The following is a 20,838-nucleotide window of genomic DNA, read 5'->3' as shown; positions in this document are numbered from 1 at the left end:
ATGGCCACCAGGATGGTCTCGGGGCTAAAGGGTCTCCCGTACGAAGAAAGACTGAGCAAATTGCAGCTCTACACTCTCGAGGAGCGTAGGGAGAGGGGAGACATGATTGAGATATTTAAGTACATCACGGGACGGGTAGAGGTGGAAGATGATATCTTTCTTCTCAGGGGACCCTCGACCACAAGAGGACATCCGCTCAAGCTCAGGGGAGGGAAGTTTCGTGGAGACACCAGGAAATACTTCTTCACGGAGAGAGTGATTGAGCATTGGAACGAGCTTCCAGTGCAGGTGGTCGAGGCACGCAGCATCTCAGACTTCAAGAACAAATGGGATACCTATGTGGGATCCCTACGAGGTCATGCCAAGGGATTGGGTCACTAGGACTGAATGAGCGGGTCAGTAGAGTGACAGTATAATTACAATTATTCTTTAGGGGGTCAGTAGACTTAAGAGGGTGGGTAAATAGTGTGGGCAGACTTGATGGGCTATGGCCCTTATCTGCCGTCATCTTTCTATGTTTCTATGTTTCTAAATACTTCAAGGAAATGATTACTTTTTTTTAATCACGCTCATTGTTGGTTTAATCATGAATTGATAATGAATGTGAATGTTGGTCAGACTGGATGGACAGTTGAGGTCTTTATTTTATTTATTTAATTTATCATAATGTTTTGCCAGGGGAGTTCAGAATGCTTTACATGAATTTATTCATGTACTCAAGCATTTTCCCTGTGTGTCCTGGTGGGTCACAATCTATCTAATGTACCTGGGGCAATGGGGGGATTAAGCGACTTGCCCAGGGTCACTAGGTGCAGTGTGGGTTGGAACCCACAACCTCAAGGTGCTGAGGCTGTGGTTTTAACCCCTGTTGCCACTCTAGAAATCATAATGTAACAAAAGTGAGCCAAGTATAGGACAATCAAGCCATTGTGACATCACTGATGAGGTTGGCTCTTAGGCAATGACGGAATGAGGCATTATGATGTCACAATACTAGCTCTGGTTATCAGAGGCTGAAACTTTTTCACACTGTTTATTTATTCCAGGGGTCCCCAAAGTCCCTCCATGAGGGCCGAATCCAGTTGGGTTTTCAGGATTTCCCCAATGAATGTGCATTGAAAGCAGTGCATGCACATTTGATCTCATGCATATTCATTGGGGAAATCCTGAAAACCCGACTAGATTCGGCCCTCAAGGAGGGACTTTGGGGACCCCTGATTTATTAAATTTTCTATACTGTTCTCTCTAGGGAGCTCAGAATGGTTTACATTAATTTATTCAGGATTTTCCCTGTGTGTCCTGGTGGGCTCACAATCTTTCTAATGTACCTGGGGCAATGGGGGAATTAATTGACTTGCCCAGGGTCACAAGGAGCAGTATGGCTTTGAACCTATAACCGCAGGGTGTTGAGGCTGTAGCTTTAAACACTGCGCCAGTCTTGAAATCAAAATGTAGTAAAAGTGAGCCAAGTATAGGACAGTCAAGCCATTGTGACATCACTGATGAGGTTGGCTCTTAGGCACTGCTGGAATGAGGCATTATGATGTCACAATACCAGCTCTGCTTATCAGAGGCTAAAACTTTTCACCCTATGTATTCAATTTTCTATATTGTTCTCCCAGGGAAGCTCAGAATGGTTTACATTAATTTATTTAGGTCCTCAAGAATTTTTCCCTGTCTGTCCCGGTGGGCTCACAATTTATCTAATGTATCTGGGGCAATGGGGGGATTAAGTGACTTGCCCAGGGTCACAAGGAGCAGCGTGGGATTTGAACCCACAACCTGGGCCTGCTGTCATTTACTATATTACTATGGAAGTGCAGGAAGAATGGACAGGTAGTCCAGGGTTTACAGGCCTACATTTCTGGCATCCGGGGTCCTTGCTGACTCACAGCTGCTTCCAGGCTTTGATGTCCCTGGGCAACGCTAGGCGCCAGCCCTGGCCACCCAAACGTCGCCTAATATTTTTGTTTCGATGAGGTTTTAAATGGTGCAACCGATTATGACTCCACTTAAAGCCAATTAAATCCCTTTAGGCACCTGCTGGCAACTGAATTCCGGCAGCTTTTGAGAATCTGGCCCTAACTGCTTTTGTTGAGTATCAGTGGACAGTGAAACTTGGCTTCCTTTCCCTCCTTGCAATGGCTCACATTCTGCACGCTACCCCCTCCCCCCCCCCTTACAAAGCCACGCTAGCGGTTGCCACTGGGGTAACTGTCCCAAAGTCCACAGAGATTTAAAGGGCTTCAGGGCTTTTGACACGCGGCTGCCATTAGAGCGGCTTTGTGAAAGGGGGCGGGGTTAATCATCTGTTCAAATTTTGACTGATAGGCGGAGGGCCTTAAAGACAAGATGTGGAAGACCCCCCCCCAAATAATACCAGAGAACAGTGACATAGCAAGGGTGAGCGGTGCCCGATGTAGAGGCACCCCTCCCCTGCCCCACCCTGCCACGCCCCTTTCTTCTACCTTTTTAACTCGGGCGCGAGCAGCCACCAACGTATTGCCCATGTTGGCTTCGGCGCTCTCTCTGACATCACGTCTCGGAAGTGACATCAGATAAGAGCGCCGACCCCAGCGCGGGCAGTAAATTGGTGGCTGCTCACGCCCACGTTAAAAAGGTAAGGGGGAAGGGAGGGGGCAGGGGTTGGAGTGGGAAGGGCGGGTGGGAGGAGGAGGGGTGACTGCACCCCAAGGAAAATTGTACCTGGGGTGGAACCCCCTCCCTTTACCACGCCACTGCCAGAGAACTACTTAAGAACATAAGTGCATTTAAAGAGAAGTCCAAAGACTTTCAGAAGCTTATTACATACATGGCTGCTCCACAATGAATACCTGCACACATGAACAATTCCTGCTTTAACATTGTGTCTCCGGGAACAAATAGACCAGCAGAGAGTCACTGGGACACTGTTATTTCTTCATTTCCAATTCCTTTCCCCCTCCCCGTGTGCACACACCATTCACCAACCGTTTCATTCGCACCTGCTGCCCTCCCTTGCTTACATGGTTTGCTATGCTCCGAATGATAAGCTTAGTTATGATGTAGAAGTAGCATTTGCTCTTCTACAATTTTTCCTGTCCTTAGTTAGAAAGGGAGGACCCGTTATCATCAAATTGGAAAGGGAGCATCACCTCTAATAAAGTGAAAGCAGCCAATGAACGCAGCAGGCTAATACCATCTTTCACTAATGAGAAACCAGGAAGGGATAGAGAGTTCCGGATAGGGTTTTACACTTCTCCCTCCGTATTCGCTGTGATAGGGAATTAATAGAACCACAAATCCAGAAAAACCGCGAATAACTTTTTCATATGTTATTCGCTGTTTTCTATTAAAAACCATCGTGAATATAGTGAAAACGCGAGCAACATGGTGGGAGACCTGGTCTGTTCCTGCAGGAGAGGCAAAACACGGTGAAGAAAGTGCCGGGAATCGGCGATTTTCTCTGTAAACGCTTGGAATCAGCGATTTCTCTATGAAAGCTGATGTAATTGGGGGAGAGGAGCCAGCAAGCTAAAAACCGTGAATAATTGAAACCGCGAATACGGAGGGAGAAGTGTTGTATTTTTATACTTGCATTATGAATTGGTTTTTTATATTTTTAATTGTATCCATAATGTTATTGTTTGGATTGTTTTCTAACATGCTCTGATTGTGATCTTAAATTTGCATAAATAATTTACTTTTTACCTCTGTACAGATATCTAGTGAGGCTGCCGTCCATTCTGAGTACTATGTCCAGTTTTGGGTGTTGAGAAGCTGAAGGGAATCCAGGCTGTACACCATTTTCTGTTGAATTATATTCATCTATGTCTTGCTTTTTTTCAAAGGCATCGGCGTAAAAGAAAAGGCACAGGGCAATATTCAAAAGCACTTATTCAGATAACAGCATGTGCCACTGTGTGAATGGGCAAAGCCCGGTCAGTCCTGAACTAATCCAGATACGAGGAAATTCCATATTCGGCCCTGAACGTTACGTGCTATGTCTGTGTTGAATTTTTGGCACAAAAAGTGTTCTAAAAGATGCAAGGCACTGAAACGGGGCAAAAACAGCAGAACTACACAAAAACACACATAAGCTTAGGGTTTCCCGATGTCTGGATTACCCCGGATATGTCCTCCGGACGGCTTTTCAAAACCCGGCATGCGCGGACTTTCTCCCTGTCTGAGAAGAGCAGGCAGTGGGGGGCGGAGCTAGGGCAGGACTGAGGGGGTGGGGGCGGAATTAGGGCATTACAGGGCAGGGATGAGCGGAATTGGGAGGGCCTGGGGGCGGCAATCCTACATAAGTGCATTTATAGAATAGCCAATTAAGGCCCTGTATGGAAAACCTTTCATACACTGAGAAACTGGGGCTCTTTTCCCTGGAGAAGAGGAGACTTAGAGGGGATATGATAGAGACTTACAAGATCATGAAGGGCATAGAGAGAGAGAAAGGGAGACAGAGAGAAATAGAAAGAGAGAGAGAGAGAGAGAAAGGGAGAGACACAGAAATAGAGAGAGAGAGAGAAAGAGAGAGAGATAGAAAGATTGGAGAAACTGGGACTCTTTTCCCTGGAGAAGAGGAGACTTAGAGGGGATATGATAGAGACTTACAAGATCATGAAGGGCATAGAGAGAGAGAAAGGGAGACAGAGAGAAATAGAAAGAGAGAGAGAGAGAGAGAAAGGGAGAGACACAGAAATAGAGAGAGAGAGAGAAAGAGAGAGAGATAGAAAGATTGGAGAAACTGGGACTCTTTTCCCTAGAGAAGAGGAGACTTAGAGGGGATATGATAGAGACTTACAAGATCATGAAGGGCATAGAGAGAGAGAAAGGGAGACAGAGAGAGAGAAAGGGAGAGACACAGAAATAGAGAGAGAGAGAGAAAGGGAGAGAGAGAAAGAGAGAGAGATAGAAAGATTGGAGAAACTGGGTCTCTTTTCCCTGGAGAAGAGGAGACTTAGAGGCGATATGATAGAGACTTACAAGATCATGAAGGGCATAGAGAGAGTGGAGGGACAGATTCCTCATACTTTCGAAAACTACAAGAACGAGAGGGCATTCGGAAAAGTTGAAAGGGGACAGATTCAAAACCAATGCTAGGAAATTTTTCTTCACCCAATGGGTGGTGGATACCTGGAATGCGCTTCCAGATGGCGTGATAGGACAGAGTACGGTATTAGGGTTCAAGAAGGGATTGGACAATTTTCTGAAGGAAAAGGGGATAGAGGGGTACAGATAGAGGACTACTACACAGGTCCTGGACCTGTTGGGCCGCCGCGCGAGCAGACTGCCGGGCACGATGGACCTCTGGTCTGACCCAGCAGAGGCACTTCTTATGTTCTATAAACGGCACCTAAAACATCGTCACCAAAGAACACAGTGCTTATCGCATGTCAATCTTAAATTAGATGCATGTGAGAAAGAGGAACCCGAACAATAGCTATGTCACTGCCCAGTAAAAGGATCTAGGTGTCATCGTTGAGGATACGTTGAAACCCTCAGCTCAATGTGCAGGGGCGGCTAAGAAGGCAAACAAAATGTTAGGAATGATCAGGAAAGGTGTGGAAAACAAAGATGAAAATGTTATAATGCCCTTATATCGCTGCACCTTGAATACTGTGTGCGGTTCTGGTCACCATATTTCAAAAAAAGATATAGCGGAAATAGAAAAGGTACAGAGAAGGGTGACAAAAATGATAAAAGGGATGGGACGACTTTCCTATGAGGATAAGCAAAAGCAGCTAGGGCTCTCCAGCTTGGAGAAGAGACAGCTCAGGGGTGATATGATAGAGGTGTAGAAAATAATAAGTGGAGTGGAAAGGGTAGATGTGAATCGCTTGTTTACGTTTTCCAAAAATACTAGGACTAATGACATTTGGTGAAGCTACTTAGTAATAGATTTAAAACAAACCGGAGAAAATATTTCTTCACACAGTGTGTAATTAAACTCTGGAATTTGTTGCCGGAGAATGTGGTGAAATCCGATAGCTTAGCGGGGTTTAAAAAAGGTTTGGATCATTTCCTAAAAGAGAAATCCATAACCGGAGAAAATATTTCTTCACACAATGTGTAATTAAACTCTGGAATTTGTTGCCAGAGAATGTGGTGAAATCCGATAGCTTAGCGGGGTTTAAAAAAGGTTTGGATAATTTCTTAAAAGAGAAATCCATAGGCCATTATTGAGATGGCTTGAGGAAATCCACTGCTTATTCCTAGGATAAGCAGCATAAAATCTGTTTTACTACTTGGGATCTAGCTAGGTACTTGGGACCTGGGCTGGCCACTGTTGTCTGTGCTTTCATCGATAGCAAGTGAAAAAGCGAGATAACTGCATGCCTGTTCGGCCAGCTGTGATGATAGATTTCCTGAGAGTTCTTGAACTCTGTCTGCAATGGTGTTTCTTGACAAACTGACAGTTTGAAAACTCTGTATCTGTTTTTTTTTACATAGTTCCCCCCCCCTGACGTCCGATTCACCCCAAGCAGGACCACTCGCACGCACCTGCACCCCCACCCCGAAGGACCGCCGACTCCCTGACTCCCAACACGATCGGGGCAAGAGGGAGCTCAAGCCCTCTTGCCCCAGCCAACTGCGGCACCACCGACACGATCGGGGCAAGAGGGAGCTCAAGCCCTCTTGCCCCCCCGACAGGATACTGGGCTTGATGGACCTTTGGTCTGTCCCAGTAGCAGCTCATATGTACTTATGTGAGCCAAGTATAAGACAATCAAGCCATCACTCATGAGGTTGGCTCATAGGCATTGGTGGAATGAGGCATTATGACATCACAGTCTCAGTTCTGGAATCTTGCTACTCTTTGGGTTTTTGCCTGGTACTTGTGACCTGGGTTGGTCAATGTTGGAAACAGGATACTGGGCTTGATGGACCTTTGGTCTGTCCCAGTAGCAGCTCATATGTACTTATGTGAGCCAAGTATAAGACAATCAAGCCATTGTGATATCACTCATGAGGTTGGCTCATAGGCATTGGTGGAATGAGGCATTATGACATCACAGTCTCAGCTCTGGAATCTTGCTACTCTTTGGGTTTTTGCCTGGTACTTGTGACCTGGGTTGGTCAATGTTGGAAACAGGATACTGGGCTTGATGGACCTTTGGTCTGTCCCAGTAGCAGCTCATATGTACTTATGTGAGCCAAGTATAAGACAATCAAGCCATTGTGATATCACTCATGAGGTTGGCTCATAGGCATTGGTGGAATGAGGCATTATGACATCACAGTCTCAGCTCTGGAATCTTGCTACTCTTTGGGTTTTTGCCTGGTACTTGTGACCTGGGTTGGTCAATGTTGGAAACAGAATACCGGGATTGATGGACCTTCGGTCTGTCCCAGTATGGCAATTCTTATGTTTTTGGATGTTGTTTATAGAATTGCGCCTAACGTGGACTTAGGCGCCAGTTCTCTATTTATGCCACGGTTTTCTTGGTCTAAGTTAAGAACCTACCCTACTAAACATGTCCACGATCTGCCCCTAACCACGCCTAAGTTAGGTGCCTACCAGCCAAGTAATTTTTATTTAAGCCAATTATGAGGTGCTAATTAAGCTTTTTAACTAATTAAGTTAGGCGCCCAGGTCAGCTAGGCGTGCCAATCTAGGCACTGAAATTTAGGTGTCTCTTACAGAATCTGGGCCTAAGTGTTTCCATGCAGATATGCAAAGAGGGTGTAGCCGTGGGAGAGGCGTGGACAAGCCAGGGGCATTTCCATAAAATGTGGGCAGGATTCGAGGGATCTACGCCCAACTTGTACGCCAGGATTTACACCCGGTTTCAGTTGGTGTAACTTCTTGCACCCAAAGTGGAAAATGAATCCCAGCACCGCGTGCCCTTCTAAAAGGGTGCTGAGCCCAGAACATCTGTTATAGAATTCAGTGCTGATTTTTCTTCAGCGATGAATTTTGAACCCCCGTATATAGAATACAGGGCGACAAAATATCTTCTCCGTTACGGCCCCCCCCCAATTATGAAATCTACTTCCTATATACTTGCGCGGATCTGGAAAGATTTAAGAGCAATTTAAAGTGTTCTTTTTTTAAAGATGCATTTGACAATGAATAAAACTAGTTTCAGTTTATTAACCTGACAACAGATTAGGATCAGGAGCTTTAGAATCAGCCCAGGCTCCGTTTCCCTTGTGGTTTTTTGTTTTTCCCCTCCCTAATGTCCTTCTCCCTATATGTTTTCTTTACTATTCATAACTTGTATTTCTTATCCTTCTTCCCTCTACTGTCCTGTCTTGTAAGTCATATTTATATAATTTGATTATGTAACTCAATGTACATCGCTTAGAAATTGGTACAAGCGATTAATCAAATATGCAATAAACTTGAATTTCCCCCATAGTGCTAATATTCTGTCTGCTGTCCGGATAATTTACTCAGATAACTTAGGACAGACAGAAGGCTGGCCTAAGTTATCTGGGCAAGTTATCCGGATAGCAGACTGAATATTGTCACCCAGTGGCACAGTAAGGGTTCCAGGCACCTGAGGCGGTTTAGACCACTGTGCCTCCTCTCCACCTCCGCTCCTTCCACGCCCCCCCCATGCCACTCTCACGCTCTCCCTTCCCTCCCCCCCCCCATAGTTCTTTAAAACTTCACCAGTGTGAGCAGCTTCTCTGGCGTTCGCTTATCCTCTGATGTCACTTCCTGGCCCTGTGACCAGGATGTAATTTCAGAGGGGAGGCAGGCCAGAGAAGTTGCTCGTGCCGGTGAAAATTTAAAGAGGTAGGAGGAGAGGAAAAGGAGGGCACGAGCATGATAGGGGGGGGAGTGGAAAGTTGCCGGCACCCCCACCAAGATGGCGCCCAGGGCAGTCCACCCTCCCCATTCAGATAAGTTCTAGTGGTGGCCACCTTATTTGGGTATTCAGTGCTATCCACTGTCTGGATAATGACGCTGGATATCCCGACATTCTTTTCAACTACTATGGCTGGCATTTATAAAACTGAATATTGAGCCGGTAATGTTCACATCTGAAAGTAAACTAGCACTGTAACCTCTGGGGAGGGAAGAAGACAAGACAAGCCTATGAGAATTCTGGACTGCATGGCCACTTTTGGAGCCCTAATCTAACAAAATATCATATCCTACAGTGTAGCTTTAAATGGCACACCGCAGGACCCACTCAGGCATCCTGTGGTAACTACCAAATACACATGTGCTGACCATGGACTAACAAATTTTTTTTGAGGGGGGCAAAAAGTGAGCATTCTTTAGCTAAACAAAGCATCTTTATTGTCAGGTGCTATTGACTCTTGTTCGGATTCCTAGCGACTTGATGAATTACATTTCTCTGGAAAAGATTTTGTTCTATGTTAATACCCTTCAAGTATTTGAACGTCTGAATCATATCTCCCCTGTCTCTCCTAAAGGAAAGGAGAGACAGGGGAGATATGATTCAGACGTTCAAATACTTGAAGGGTATTAACATAGAACAAAATCTTTTCCAGAGAAAGGAAAATGGTAAAACCAGAGGATATAATTTGAGGTTGAGGGGTGGTAGATTCAGGGGCAATGTTAGGAAATTCTACTTTACGGAGAGGGTGGTGGATATCTGGAATGCGCTCCCGAGAGAGGTGGTGGAGAGGAAAACGGTGACGGAGTTCAAAGAAGCGTGGGATGAACACAGAGGATCTAGAATCAGAAAATAATAGTAAATATTGAACTAAGGCCAGTACTGGGCAGACTTGCATGGTCTGTGTCTGTATATGGCCGTTTGGTGGAGGATGGGCTGGGGAGGGCTTCAATGGCTGGGAGGGTGTAGATGGGTTGGAGTAGGTTTTAACGGAGATTTCGGCAGTTGGAACCCAAGCACAGTACAGGGTAGAGCTTTGGATTCTTGCCCAGAAATAGCTAAGAAAAAAAAATTAAAAAATTTAAATTGAATCAGGTTGGGCAGACTGGATGGACCATTTACTATGTTACAAGTCTAAAAAGGAACAGATTTTGTGCTAGTCTGGTAAGGTCCTCCAGCGTCATTCCCATGGTTGTTTTCAACAAGTCCAAACATGTAATTGCAGGTCGCCCCCTTCGCACCTATATTAGCGCACGCTAACTGGTTAGCAGAGAAAGACCATGTGAGCTTTTTACCCCGTACGAAATGGATGGCACTGCAGCCTTAGCGTACAAGAAAAACCCATGTAAGAACACGTTAAGGCCGCAGTCCATCCACTTCTTCATAATTAAACACTGGTATTTGAAACAGGGCAGTTGGCAACCAGCCTTGCCAACCTGATATGGGCAGTTATATGATGTAATCTTGGAACATAATACCATGATACCATTTCTTTCAACCTTAAGAATGTCTTCCCCTCTCTCACCGCTGATTAGCATCATTTATTCACTAATATCAGCTTTATGATTCTGCCCCTTCCTACATAGCACCTGCAATCATAGCATACGCTTTGAAAGATATTAAGTATGTGCATATCTTATCTCAGTCTCTCCCTGCCAATTCCGGGGCACAATTCACAGAAGTCTGCCCAGCATTTGTTCCTACTCAAGGAGGTTTAATTAACAGGAAATGATATAATGTGACAACGCTGAAGCAGCCGCCATCTTGATACACTCAGAAACACAATCTCAGATTGGTGCAATCTCCTGTCAATTAAACCTCCTTGGTTTCCAATAGGTTGTTTTGGGTGACTCAATATGGTGACTAGCTCCACCTACTGGATTCACATCAGGTCATGGGCCAAGCCCACACCAGCCATCTCCTGTTACTTAAACCTCCTTGGTTCTACTTCCCAACCACTGGAGCTGCCGTCAAAGCCCACTCTAACCTTGATCCTGACCTGACTGCTATTTATGGGACCCAGACCATAGTCTAAGGTAAAGGTATGCTGCAATTATTTTCAATTTTTCAAAATTTATTGTGATTTATTTTGGGGGGGGGGGGGAATTTTCTCACACTTGCCTAATTTAGGAGTTTGAGTCCTGGAGAAAATCAAATTGCATATCACTGATTTGAAGAATGGTCTGAAATTTGGCAGCTAAAATGTAATGCAAAGAAATGCGAGGTCATGCATTTGGGCTGCAAAAACCCGAGGGAACGGTACAGTTTAGGGGGTGAAGAACTTATGTGCACGACGGAACAGCGGGACTTGTATGTGATGATGTTAAGGTGGCCAAACAGGTTGAAAAGGTGACGGCGAAAGCTAGAAGGATGCTAAGTTGCATAGTAGTAGATGAGTGGAACAGTCTCCCGGAAGAGGTGGTGGAAACTGTGTCTGAATTTAAGAGGGCCTGGGATAGGCACGTGGGATCTCTCGGAGAGAGAAAGAGATAATGGTTACTGCGGATGGGCCATTTGGCTTTTATCTGCCATCATGTTACAATGTTTCTATAAGCAAAATAAATATTAAAGACCATTTACAAAAAATCAAAAATGAACACTGATTCTAAATTTACTCATTAAATCAATGTTTCTATAACCATAAAGTTCTATGACCTCACAATGTAGGTGTAAAGAGCCTTAGCCTATAGGAAGAGGAGATGCAAATATTAAGAGTCTTAGCCAATAGGGAGAGGAGGAGATAGTGGATGTTGCAGATGGGCAGACTAGATGAGCCATTTGGCCTTTATCTGCCATCATGTTACAATGTTTCTATAACCATAAAGTTCTATGACCTCACAATGTAGGTGTAAAGAACCTTAGCCTATAGGAAGAGGAGATGCAAATGTTAAGAGTCTTAGCCAATAGGGAAAGGAGGATGTTGTGGATGGGCCATTTGGCCTTTATCTGCCATCATGTTACAATGTTTCTATAACTAAATGTAACAGGAGATTCAATTCAATAAATCAGAATGTATACCAAACAAATTGAATATAGGTTTTAGTAGCTGGACATCGTTCACACCACATTTAACAAAGACCTTCAAGCTACACACTCTCAATAACACAACATATGAAAAATAATGTAGACATAAAACAACGGAGAAAAATGAACCTCAATTGTGAGAGGCCAGGACTACACAAGTGCCTGAACCAACTCACATCATCACGGGTTCATAAAAAAACTCCGTGTACATTTAAATAATTCTCATTCATACGTTTTGTCAAAAACTCTTTTTTCTTTTTCAAACTTTTTTGTGTGAGCCCAGTCAATAATATTACTAATCTATTCTTCAGTGTGAACCGGAACCAAGCTAACCAAAAAATTCTTTCTTATGAGGGCAACAGCTCAACTTCACAGGTGTACGTAATTGTAGAAGCCTGAAAATACTGCCAATAATAAGAGCAAAAAACATTCACTCATCTGAAAAAAAGATGGTTCTAACGATTCTTCAGGTCGTGCCCAACAGAAAAGTCCCCTGAAGTAGCCTTGTAGGAGAAACAGAAGGACTTTTCTGTTGGGACACGACCTGAAGAATCGTTAGAACCATCTTTTTTTCAGATGAGTGAATGTTTTTTGCTCTTATTATTGGCAGTATTTTCAGGCTTCTACAATTACGTACACCTGTTAAGTTGAGCTGTTGCCCTCATAAGAAAGAATTTTTTGGTTAGCTTGGTTCCGGTTCACACTGAAGAATAGATTAGTAATATTATTGACTGGGCTCACACAAAAAAGTTTGAAAAAGAAAAAAGAGTTTTTGACAAAACGTATGAATGAGAATTATTTAAATGTACACGGAGTTTTTTTATGAACCCGTGATGATGTGAGTTGGTTCAGGCACTTGTGTAGTCCTGGCCTCTCACAATTGAGGTTCATTTTTCTCCGTTGTTTTATGTCTACATTATTTTTCATATGTTGTGTTATTGAGAGTGTGTAGCTTGAAGGTCTTTGTTAAATGTGGTGTGAACGATGTCCAGCTACTAAAACCTATATTCAATTTGTTTGGTATACACAATGTTTCTATAATCATAAAGCTCTATGACCTCACAATGTAGGTGTAAAGAGCCTTAGCCTATAGGAAGAGGAGATGCAAATGTTAAGTGCCTTAGCCAATAGGGAGAGGAGGAAATATAGTGGCCTTTATCTGCTGTCATGTTTCTATTTGTTATGAAGTTATTTAGCTCTTCGCAGTAATAACCTTGAACCAGGATACATTTATTTTTTGAATGTATAATACCTAGCTGACTCGAGAGACAATTCAACTTCAAGCCATTAACACTGAGGCTTGTGTGTAATTTATTCAACCTCATCAGATTTTCTGCTAAACTGCTACCATTACCTTCTTCCAGCTCATCCATGCTGGAAATCTTGTTGATCCCATCAATTGTATAGATGTAACGCACACCCTGGGGAAGGTTAATGTTATCAGAAAGTGACCTGGTCAGGTCAGCCAACAAGGCGTCGAAGCTTCGGAAGCGGTCAGGGGCGACGGCGTACACAATCCCCTTAAAGTAGCGGTCCCCATTGCGATAGAAGCGCACCTTTTTGGCTTTCTTCTCATTGCTCAGAGCCTGTAAGGTCCTGGTGCGGTAGAAGCTGCAGTGAGCGCTGTGAGTGGGGCTGGGCAATCCGTTCATTCGGGAGGTTCGTGAGTTCCTGGAAGCTTTGTCTCTTTCGTCAAAGTGACCAAAGTCCAATTCCATCTCTTGTGAACACTGAAAATCTTAGGTAGAGAAGAGAAAGATTACCTTCTGCAGCCAACATGGGCTGGAATTTATGTACCTGCCAGGAAATTTCTCTCATGTATATTCAGTGTGTGCAGTGTAAGCAGGTCATGCAAATCAATATCATGAATATTCATTGCAAATACAGTAAAACCTTGGATTGCAAGACAAGCAAAACATTTTATTTAATTTTAACTTGATATACAAGCAATGTCTTGCAATACAAGTACATACAGTATACACACAATAACCGATGGTTCTTCTCTCTCTCAAACTCTCGCACTCTCTCTCACTCACACTCACACTCTCTCGTACACTCTCACTCACTCTCTCTCACTCTCTCGTACTCTCTCACTCACTCTCTCGTACTCTTTCACTCACTCTCACTCTCTCACTCACACTCACACTCTCTCGTACACTCTCACTCACTCTCTCTCACTCTCTCATACTCTCTCACTCACTCTCACACTCTCGTACTCTCTCACTCACTCTCACACTCACTCTCTCACTCACACTCACACTCTCTCGTACACTCTCACTCACTCTCTCTCACTCTCTTGTACTCTCTTACTCACTCTCTCACACTCTCTTGTACTCTCTCACACTCACTCTCTCACTCACACTCACACTCTCTCGTACACTCTCACTCACTCTCTCTCACTCTCTCACTCATTCTCTCACACTCTCTCGTACTCTCTCACTCACTCTCACACTCACTCTCTCACTCACACTCACACTCTCTCGTACACTGCAAGAGTGTAGTGACTATTCTAAAGAAGCTAAGTCTTTCAATACGAGTACATATATTATACACACATCACAACTGAGCCGATGGTTCTTCTCTCTCTCAAACTCTCGCACTCACTCTCTCACTCACACTCTCTCACTCACACCCTTTCTCACACACACTCTCTATCACACTCATACTCTCTCTCGCACTCTCTCTCACTCACACCCTCTCATTTACTCACACTCTCTCATACTCTCACTCTCACTTACACTCTCACTTACACTCATACTCTCACTGACACTCACACTCTCTCACTCACACTCTCTCTCACTCTGACACTGCAAGAGTGTAGTGACTGTTCTAAAGAAGCAAAGTCTTGCAATACGAGTACATACAGTATACACACAATAACTGAGCCGATGGTTCTTCTCTCTCTGACGCTGCGGGAGTGTAGTGACTTTTCTAAATGACGAGGTCTTGCAATATAAGTACGTATAGTATTTTATATTAAAGTTTTGGGGTTGTGGAACGAATCATCTGAGTTTCCATTATTTCCTATGGGGAAATTTGCTTTGATATACGAGTGCTTTGGATTACAAGCATGCTTCTGGAACGAATTATGCTCGCAAACCAAGGTTTGACTGTATACTGAAAATCTGATTGGTTGGGGTTCTCTCAGATAGGTTTGGGAACCACTGGCATATGTACACATAAATACCAAAATTCCACCTACATGCAATTCTGTAGGCGTACACATGGGCAGGACTCTTATTTATATATATAATTTTGCACACTTTTGCCTGTCCTTTAGGAGCAAGCAGTAATGCCAACTCTACTGCTGGCATAAGTGCTCATGTCTAAATTACAGATACATTTTTTGCTCCTATTTGCACCTATTTTTGTTTATACCAGGCGCCTTGTTAATAAGCGCAGAAGCCCATAGTCTATAATTATGCTCCTCACTGAAAGTAACGCCCCCCCCGAGTCGCCATGACTTGTCAACCACCTGCCCATTTCCATGCCCCCTTTTTGACTGTGTGCAAAATTTACACGTGGAGCCCAAGCTTAAATTTACATGTGTAACTTGTAATTGATTTTAATTAGCACCAATCATTGCTTGCACTACTTAGCTCATTAGGCAATTAAATTGCATGTGTAATTTGAGTACTTGACCAAAACTGCACGTGCAATTTTTAGCACATTTTATAGAATTTGGGGATGCTTGACCAATACTGCCCATGCAATTTAAGCATTTTTTATAGAATTTGGGAGTACTTGACCAAAATTTCATATGCAATTTTTAGCACTTTTTATAGAATTTGGTGGTACTTGACCAAAATTTCATATGCGAATTTGGGAGTACTGGCCAAAACTGCACATGCAATTTTTAGCACTTTTTATAGAATTTGGTGATACTTGACCAAAATTTCATATGCAATTTTTAGTACTTTTTATAGAATTTGGGAGTACTTGACCAAAATTTCATATGCAATTTTTAGCACTTTTTATAGAATTTCAGAGTACTTGACCAAAACTGCACGTGCAATTTTTAGCACATTTTATAGAATTTGGTGGTACTTGACCAAAATTTCATATGCGAATTTGGGAGTACTGGCCAAAACTGCACATGCAATTTTTAGCACTTTTTATAGAATTTGGTGATACTTGACCAAAATCTCATATGCAATTTTTAGTACTTTTTATAGAATTTGGGAGTACTTGACCAAAATTTCATATGCAATTTTTAGCACTTTTTATAGAATTTGGGAGTACTTGACCAAAATTTCATATGCAATTTTTAGCACTTTTTATAGAATTTGGGAGTACTTGACCAAAACTGCACGTGCAATTTTTAGCACATTTTATAGAATTTGGTGATACTTGACCAAAATTTCATATGCAATTTTTAGTACTTTTTATAGAATTTGGGAGTACTTGACCAAAATTTCATATGCAATTTTTAGCACTTTTTATAGAATTTGAGAGTACTTGACCAAAACTGCACGTGCAATTTTTAGCACATTTTATAGAATTTGGTGGTACTTGACCAAAATTTCATATGCGAATTTGGGAGTACTGGCCAAAACTGCACATGCAATTTTTAGCACTTTTTATAGAATTTGGTGATACTTGACCAAAATTTCATATGCAATTTTTAGCACTTTTTATAGAATTTGGGAGTACTTGACCAAAATTTCATATGCAATTTTTAGCACTTTTTATAGAATTTGGGAGTACTTGACCAAAATTTCATATGCAATTTTTAGCACATTTTATAGAATTTGGTGGTACTTGACCAAAATTTCATATGCAATTTTTAGCACTTTTTATAGAATTTGGGAGTACTGACCAAAACTGTATGTGCAATTTTTTGCACTTTTTATAGAATTTGGGAGTACTTGACCAAAATTTCATATGCAATTTTTAGCACTTTTTATAGAATTTGGGAGTACTTGACCAAAACTGCACGTGCAATTTTTAGCACATTTTATAGAATTTGGTGGTACTTGACCAAAATTTCATATGCAATTTTTAGCACTTTTTATAGAATTTGGGAGTACTGACCAAAACTGTATGTGCAATTTTTTGCACTTTTTATAGAATTTGGGAGTACTTGACCAAAACTACATGTGCAATTTTTAGCACATTTTATAGAATTTGGTGGTACTTGTCCAAAATTGCATGTGGGATTTTTAGCACTATTCATAGAATTTGGGAGTACTGACCAAAACTGTATGTGCAATTTTTAGCACTTTTTATAGAATTTGGGAGTACTTGACTAAAACTACATGTGCAATTTTTAGCACATTTTATAGAATTTGGTGGTACTTGTCCAAAATTGCATGTGGGATTTTTAGCACTATTCATAGAATTTGGGAGTACTGACCAAAACTGTATGTGCAATTTTTAGCACTTTTTATAGAATGTGGGAGTACTTGACCAAAACTACACGTGCAATTTTTAGCACATTTTATTTGGTGGTACTTGACCAAAATTCAATGTGTGATTTTTAGCACTTTTTATAGAATTTGGTGGTACTTGACCAAAATTTCATATGCAATTTTTAGCACTTTTCATAGAATTTGAGAGTACTTGACCAAAATTTCATATGCAATTTTTAGCACTTTTTATAGAATTTGGGAGTACTTGACCAAAACTGCACGTGCAATTTTTAGCACATTTTATAGAATTTGGTGGTACTTGACCAAAATTTCATATGCAATTTTTAGCACTTTTTATAGAATTTGGGAGTACTCACCAAAACTGTATGTGCAATTTTTTGCACTTTTTATAGAATTTGGGAGTACTTGACTAAAACTACATGTGCAATTTTTAGCACATTTTATAGAATTTGGTGGTACTTGTCCAAAATTGCATGTGGGATTTTTAGCACTATTCATAGAATTTGGGAGTACTGACCAAAACTGTATGTGCAATTTTTAGCACTTTTTATAGAATTTGGGAATACTTGACTAAAACTACATGTGCAATTTTTAGCACATTTTATAGAATTTGGTGGTACTTGTCCAAAATTGCATGTGGGATTTTTAGCACTATTCATAGAATTTGGGAGTACTGACCAAAACTGTATGTGCAATTTTTAGCACTTTTTATAGAATGTGGGAGTACTTGACCAAAACTACACGTGCAATTTTTAGCACATTTTATTTGGTGGTACTTGACCAAAATTCAATGTGTGATTTTTAGCACTTTTTATAGAATTTGGTGGTACTTGACCAAAATTTCATATGCAATTTTTAGCACTTTTTATAGAATTTGGGAGTAATGACCAAAACTGTACATGCAGTTTTTAGTACTTTTTATAGAATTTGGGGGTACTGACCAAAATTGCACATGTTAAAAAATAGAATATGGGGGTTCTTCTTTGCAAGAGCAAATGGTTTAAAATGTCTTTCTTTAATCATTTCCAACACAGATCCACAACTACAACATTCTTCCACGGTGCACCATGTCTGGGAGTGATTTTGATCATAAGCTTCTGATCCTCAGGCATGTCAGGACTTGAAGTGCTCCATGGACAGCTCTTACAACCAAGAGAAGCAGCACACCAAAGTGTCTCTGGAGCATCAAGCCCCTCAACCACAGGAGGTCTTCAGTTTTTGGTCCACATGTGAAATAAAAACCACATGGTATATTGAAAACTGTCCATTTTATCTTTGTAATGAAAACCAGGAGAATCAGGCTTGCAAGGGAAATGTAATTCTGATTACCAGGGAGGAACACTCTACAGGCATAGTTTGGATTTCCACCTGACCAAGATCAATCTGGACGGGGGTAAACTGATCCTGATTAACTGTTGATCCATTGCTTTTTTACATATATATAACTATTTGTTACTATATCATGTTGACCCAGTGAAAGAATTCTCCATAGCTGACATGATTGCAAAATAACCAGGAAGCTGATGGGATATTTGTGCTCTGGATCCAAATCCTCCTGCCGGAGTAACCAATTCTAAAGAACTATTTCGCTGGATATCTTGGCACATGTGTGTTGAGAAGGAAGGGCGGGTCATAATATTCAACTGGAATGCAAGGTACTGGGTGAAGAATTTTGTAGGACACAGCTGAAAAATGGCCATCTTGACCAGTTTGGAGGATGGACAGTCCTACTGTCAGGTATCTACCAGCCTCTCATTTACAAAACTACAAATAGAGAAAACTGAGCAGGACAGTCAATAATTTCATCTGCCCAGAAAGGCTTTGTTGAGTCACCGATTTCAACTGGCTAATTTAAGCTTCAGTCATTGGTTAAGGAATAAAGACTGGCTTGTAATGTAGATCATTAGAACAGAAAGCCACAAGAGTCTAGTGCTTTAAATGAGAAAAACCAACCAGTGCTTTGTGTAAATTATATTGTTCAAAAAATGAAAGAAAAAAATTCCAAGATGAAATAAAATCACATGGACGTTAAAAACAAACAAAAAAATACCCTCCCCCCCCCCACCAACCCACCCGGGGTAAATATTCTCCGCAACTCTGCAATGATCTGGTCCCTCTGCTGCCTCTCACCACCCAACCAGCCCCCTCCCAAGCCATTCTGCCATACAGAGCCCACCCAGGAAGGGCTGCAGCACCGTCTCCCCCCCCCCTCCCACCACCAAAAGGCAATCTTCCTGGCAATGGCCAAGCATTATCAATTGAACAAATAAAGTGAAGACCTTAATGGAGTGCCCAAAAAACAAAATCCTCAGATTGACATCCACAATATAGAGCACTCCAATTATGTAAAATGCACAATTTTGTTAAAACAGAGGAAAAAGATCTCAAAACACCCCTGGGATCCAATCAACAGAAGGACTCATTTTGGGGTTAGGGTCTCATCATCCATCAAAACCTCTGTCGAGTTTAATAATTTAATCTATAATTTAATATTTTGGTGTGTGTTTATACTTTTTTTTTTTTTTTGGTGAATAAATATTTCAATTCAAATTTCAAATTTCTATTTCTCCAACATTAGTGAAAATTGAAGAGCTGGCAATTGTCAAATATAACCAAAGACCAGAAATCTGGCACAAACTATAACTGAACCGACAACTTATCTTAATATATTTCTAAAGACACCCCAAAATATTTTTAACAAAATTGTGCATTTTACATAATTGGAGCGCTCTATATTGTTGATGTCAAGCGTTATCAATGCAATTGCTTCTCATATGGGATTTTGATGGTTCTGTGCTGAGGATGGGGGGGGGGGGCTCTGGTGGAGAACTGGGGAACCGGCTCTGGAACCAGCACACACATAAAGACCCTGCCCTCGGGTCACTTTAGAACCCGGAAATCACCTTTGCAAAGGGACTTTTTATTTATTTATTATTATTTCAATGCCACCCCCTCCCCCCCCCCCCAACAGTGTCAATGCATTGTCTTGCAAATCCTCTTTTTTGCATGCAACCCGGGTGTTGGCAATTCAGGCAACTGTTAACAAAGCAATGACAGGAAAGAGAGCCAATGCAGGGATCCCAGTGGCCCCTGAGCTGCGGCGGGAAGGGAAGGGGGAGGGGGGGGGACCCGGGATCTGGGCTGGCGTGCCCGCGGAAGGCTACTCACCGGGTCTGGGCTGCCGGGCGGAGATGCTCAGGGAGAGAAATGCGGCTTCGCTCTGCCTTTGTTGTCTGAGCTCCAAGCGAGAAGCTCCTGCCGGGGCGGAGAAGGCGTCCGCCGGGTCCTAGCGCCCCTCCTCTCCCCACCCTCCCTGCTTGAGTGCCTCTGGCCCCCAGTCAGTCGGGCCAGCGAGGGGTTGGGAATTGTTTGGCTTTGCACAGCTGGCGTGTGGCCAGTGACTGGATGTGACACACATGTGGGTTATCTGGCCCTGAACTTGGAAAGGCTGAAAGCCCCCCCCCCCTCGGGTTTCCTTCCTGACCCTCTCTTGCCCTCTCTTATTTTTGGCTCCTGCTTCATGCTTGCAGTCGGGCTGACAGGCGTTATCTGCCCTCAAGTGTGTGTCAAAAGACCCCTCTCCCCCCCCCCCCCCATCAGCCATGACAGGGAGCAGAGGCAAACCAGTCTATTTGTCTTGA

At 42.5% G+C, this 20,838-nt stretch overlaps 1 protein-coding gene across 1 annotated transcript in view; it reads right to left on the bottom strand.

Annotated features, from left to right (window-relative positions):
• Window positions 1-20,493, bottom strand: part of DCX (doublecortin) — a 128,043-nt gene extending 107,550 nt beyond the window's left edge. The window contains exons 1-2 of the mRNA XM_033946242.1: window positions 20,366-20,493; window positions 13,180-13,563 (exon numbers count right to left, since the gene is read on the bottom strand). Coding sequence (XP_033802133.1) covers window positions 13,180-13,543 — 364 coding nt within the window. The 5' untranslated portion in view covers window positions 13,544-13,563; window positions 20,366-20,493. The remainder of the gene's footprint in view (window positions 1-13,179; window positions 13,564-20,365) is intronic.
• Between the last annotated feature and the right edge of the window lie 345 nt (window positions 20,494-20,838).

This window comes from Geotrypetes seraphini, chromosome 5, assembly GCF_902459505.1.
Source record: "Geotrypetes seraphini chromosome 5, aGeoSer1.1, whole genome shotgun sequence".
Taxonomy (NCBI): Eukaryota; Metazoa; Chordata; class Amphibia; order Gymnophiona; family Dermophiidae; genus Geotrypetes; species Geotrypetes seraphini.
This window is presented reverse-complemented; position numbering and strand designations above follow the sequence as displayed.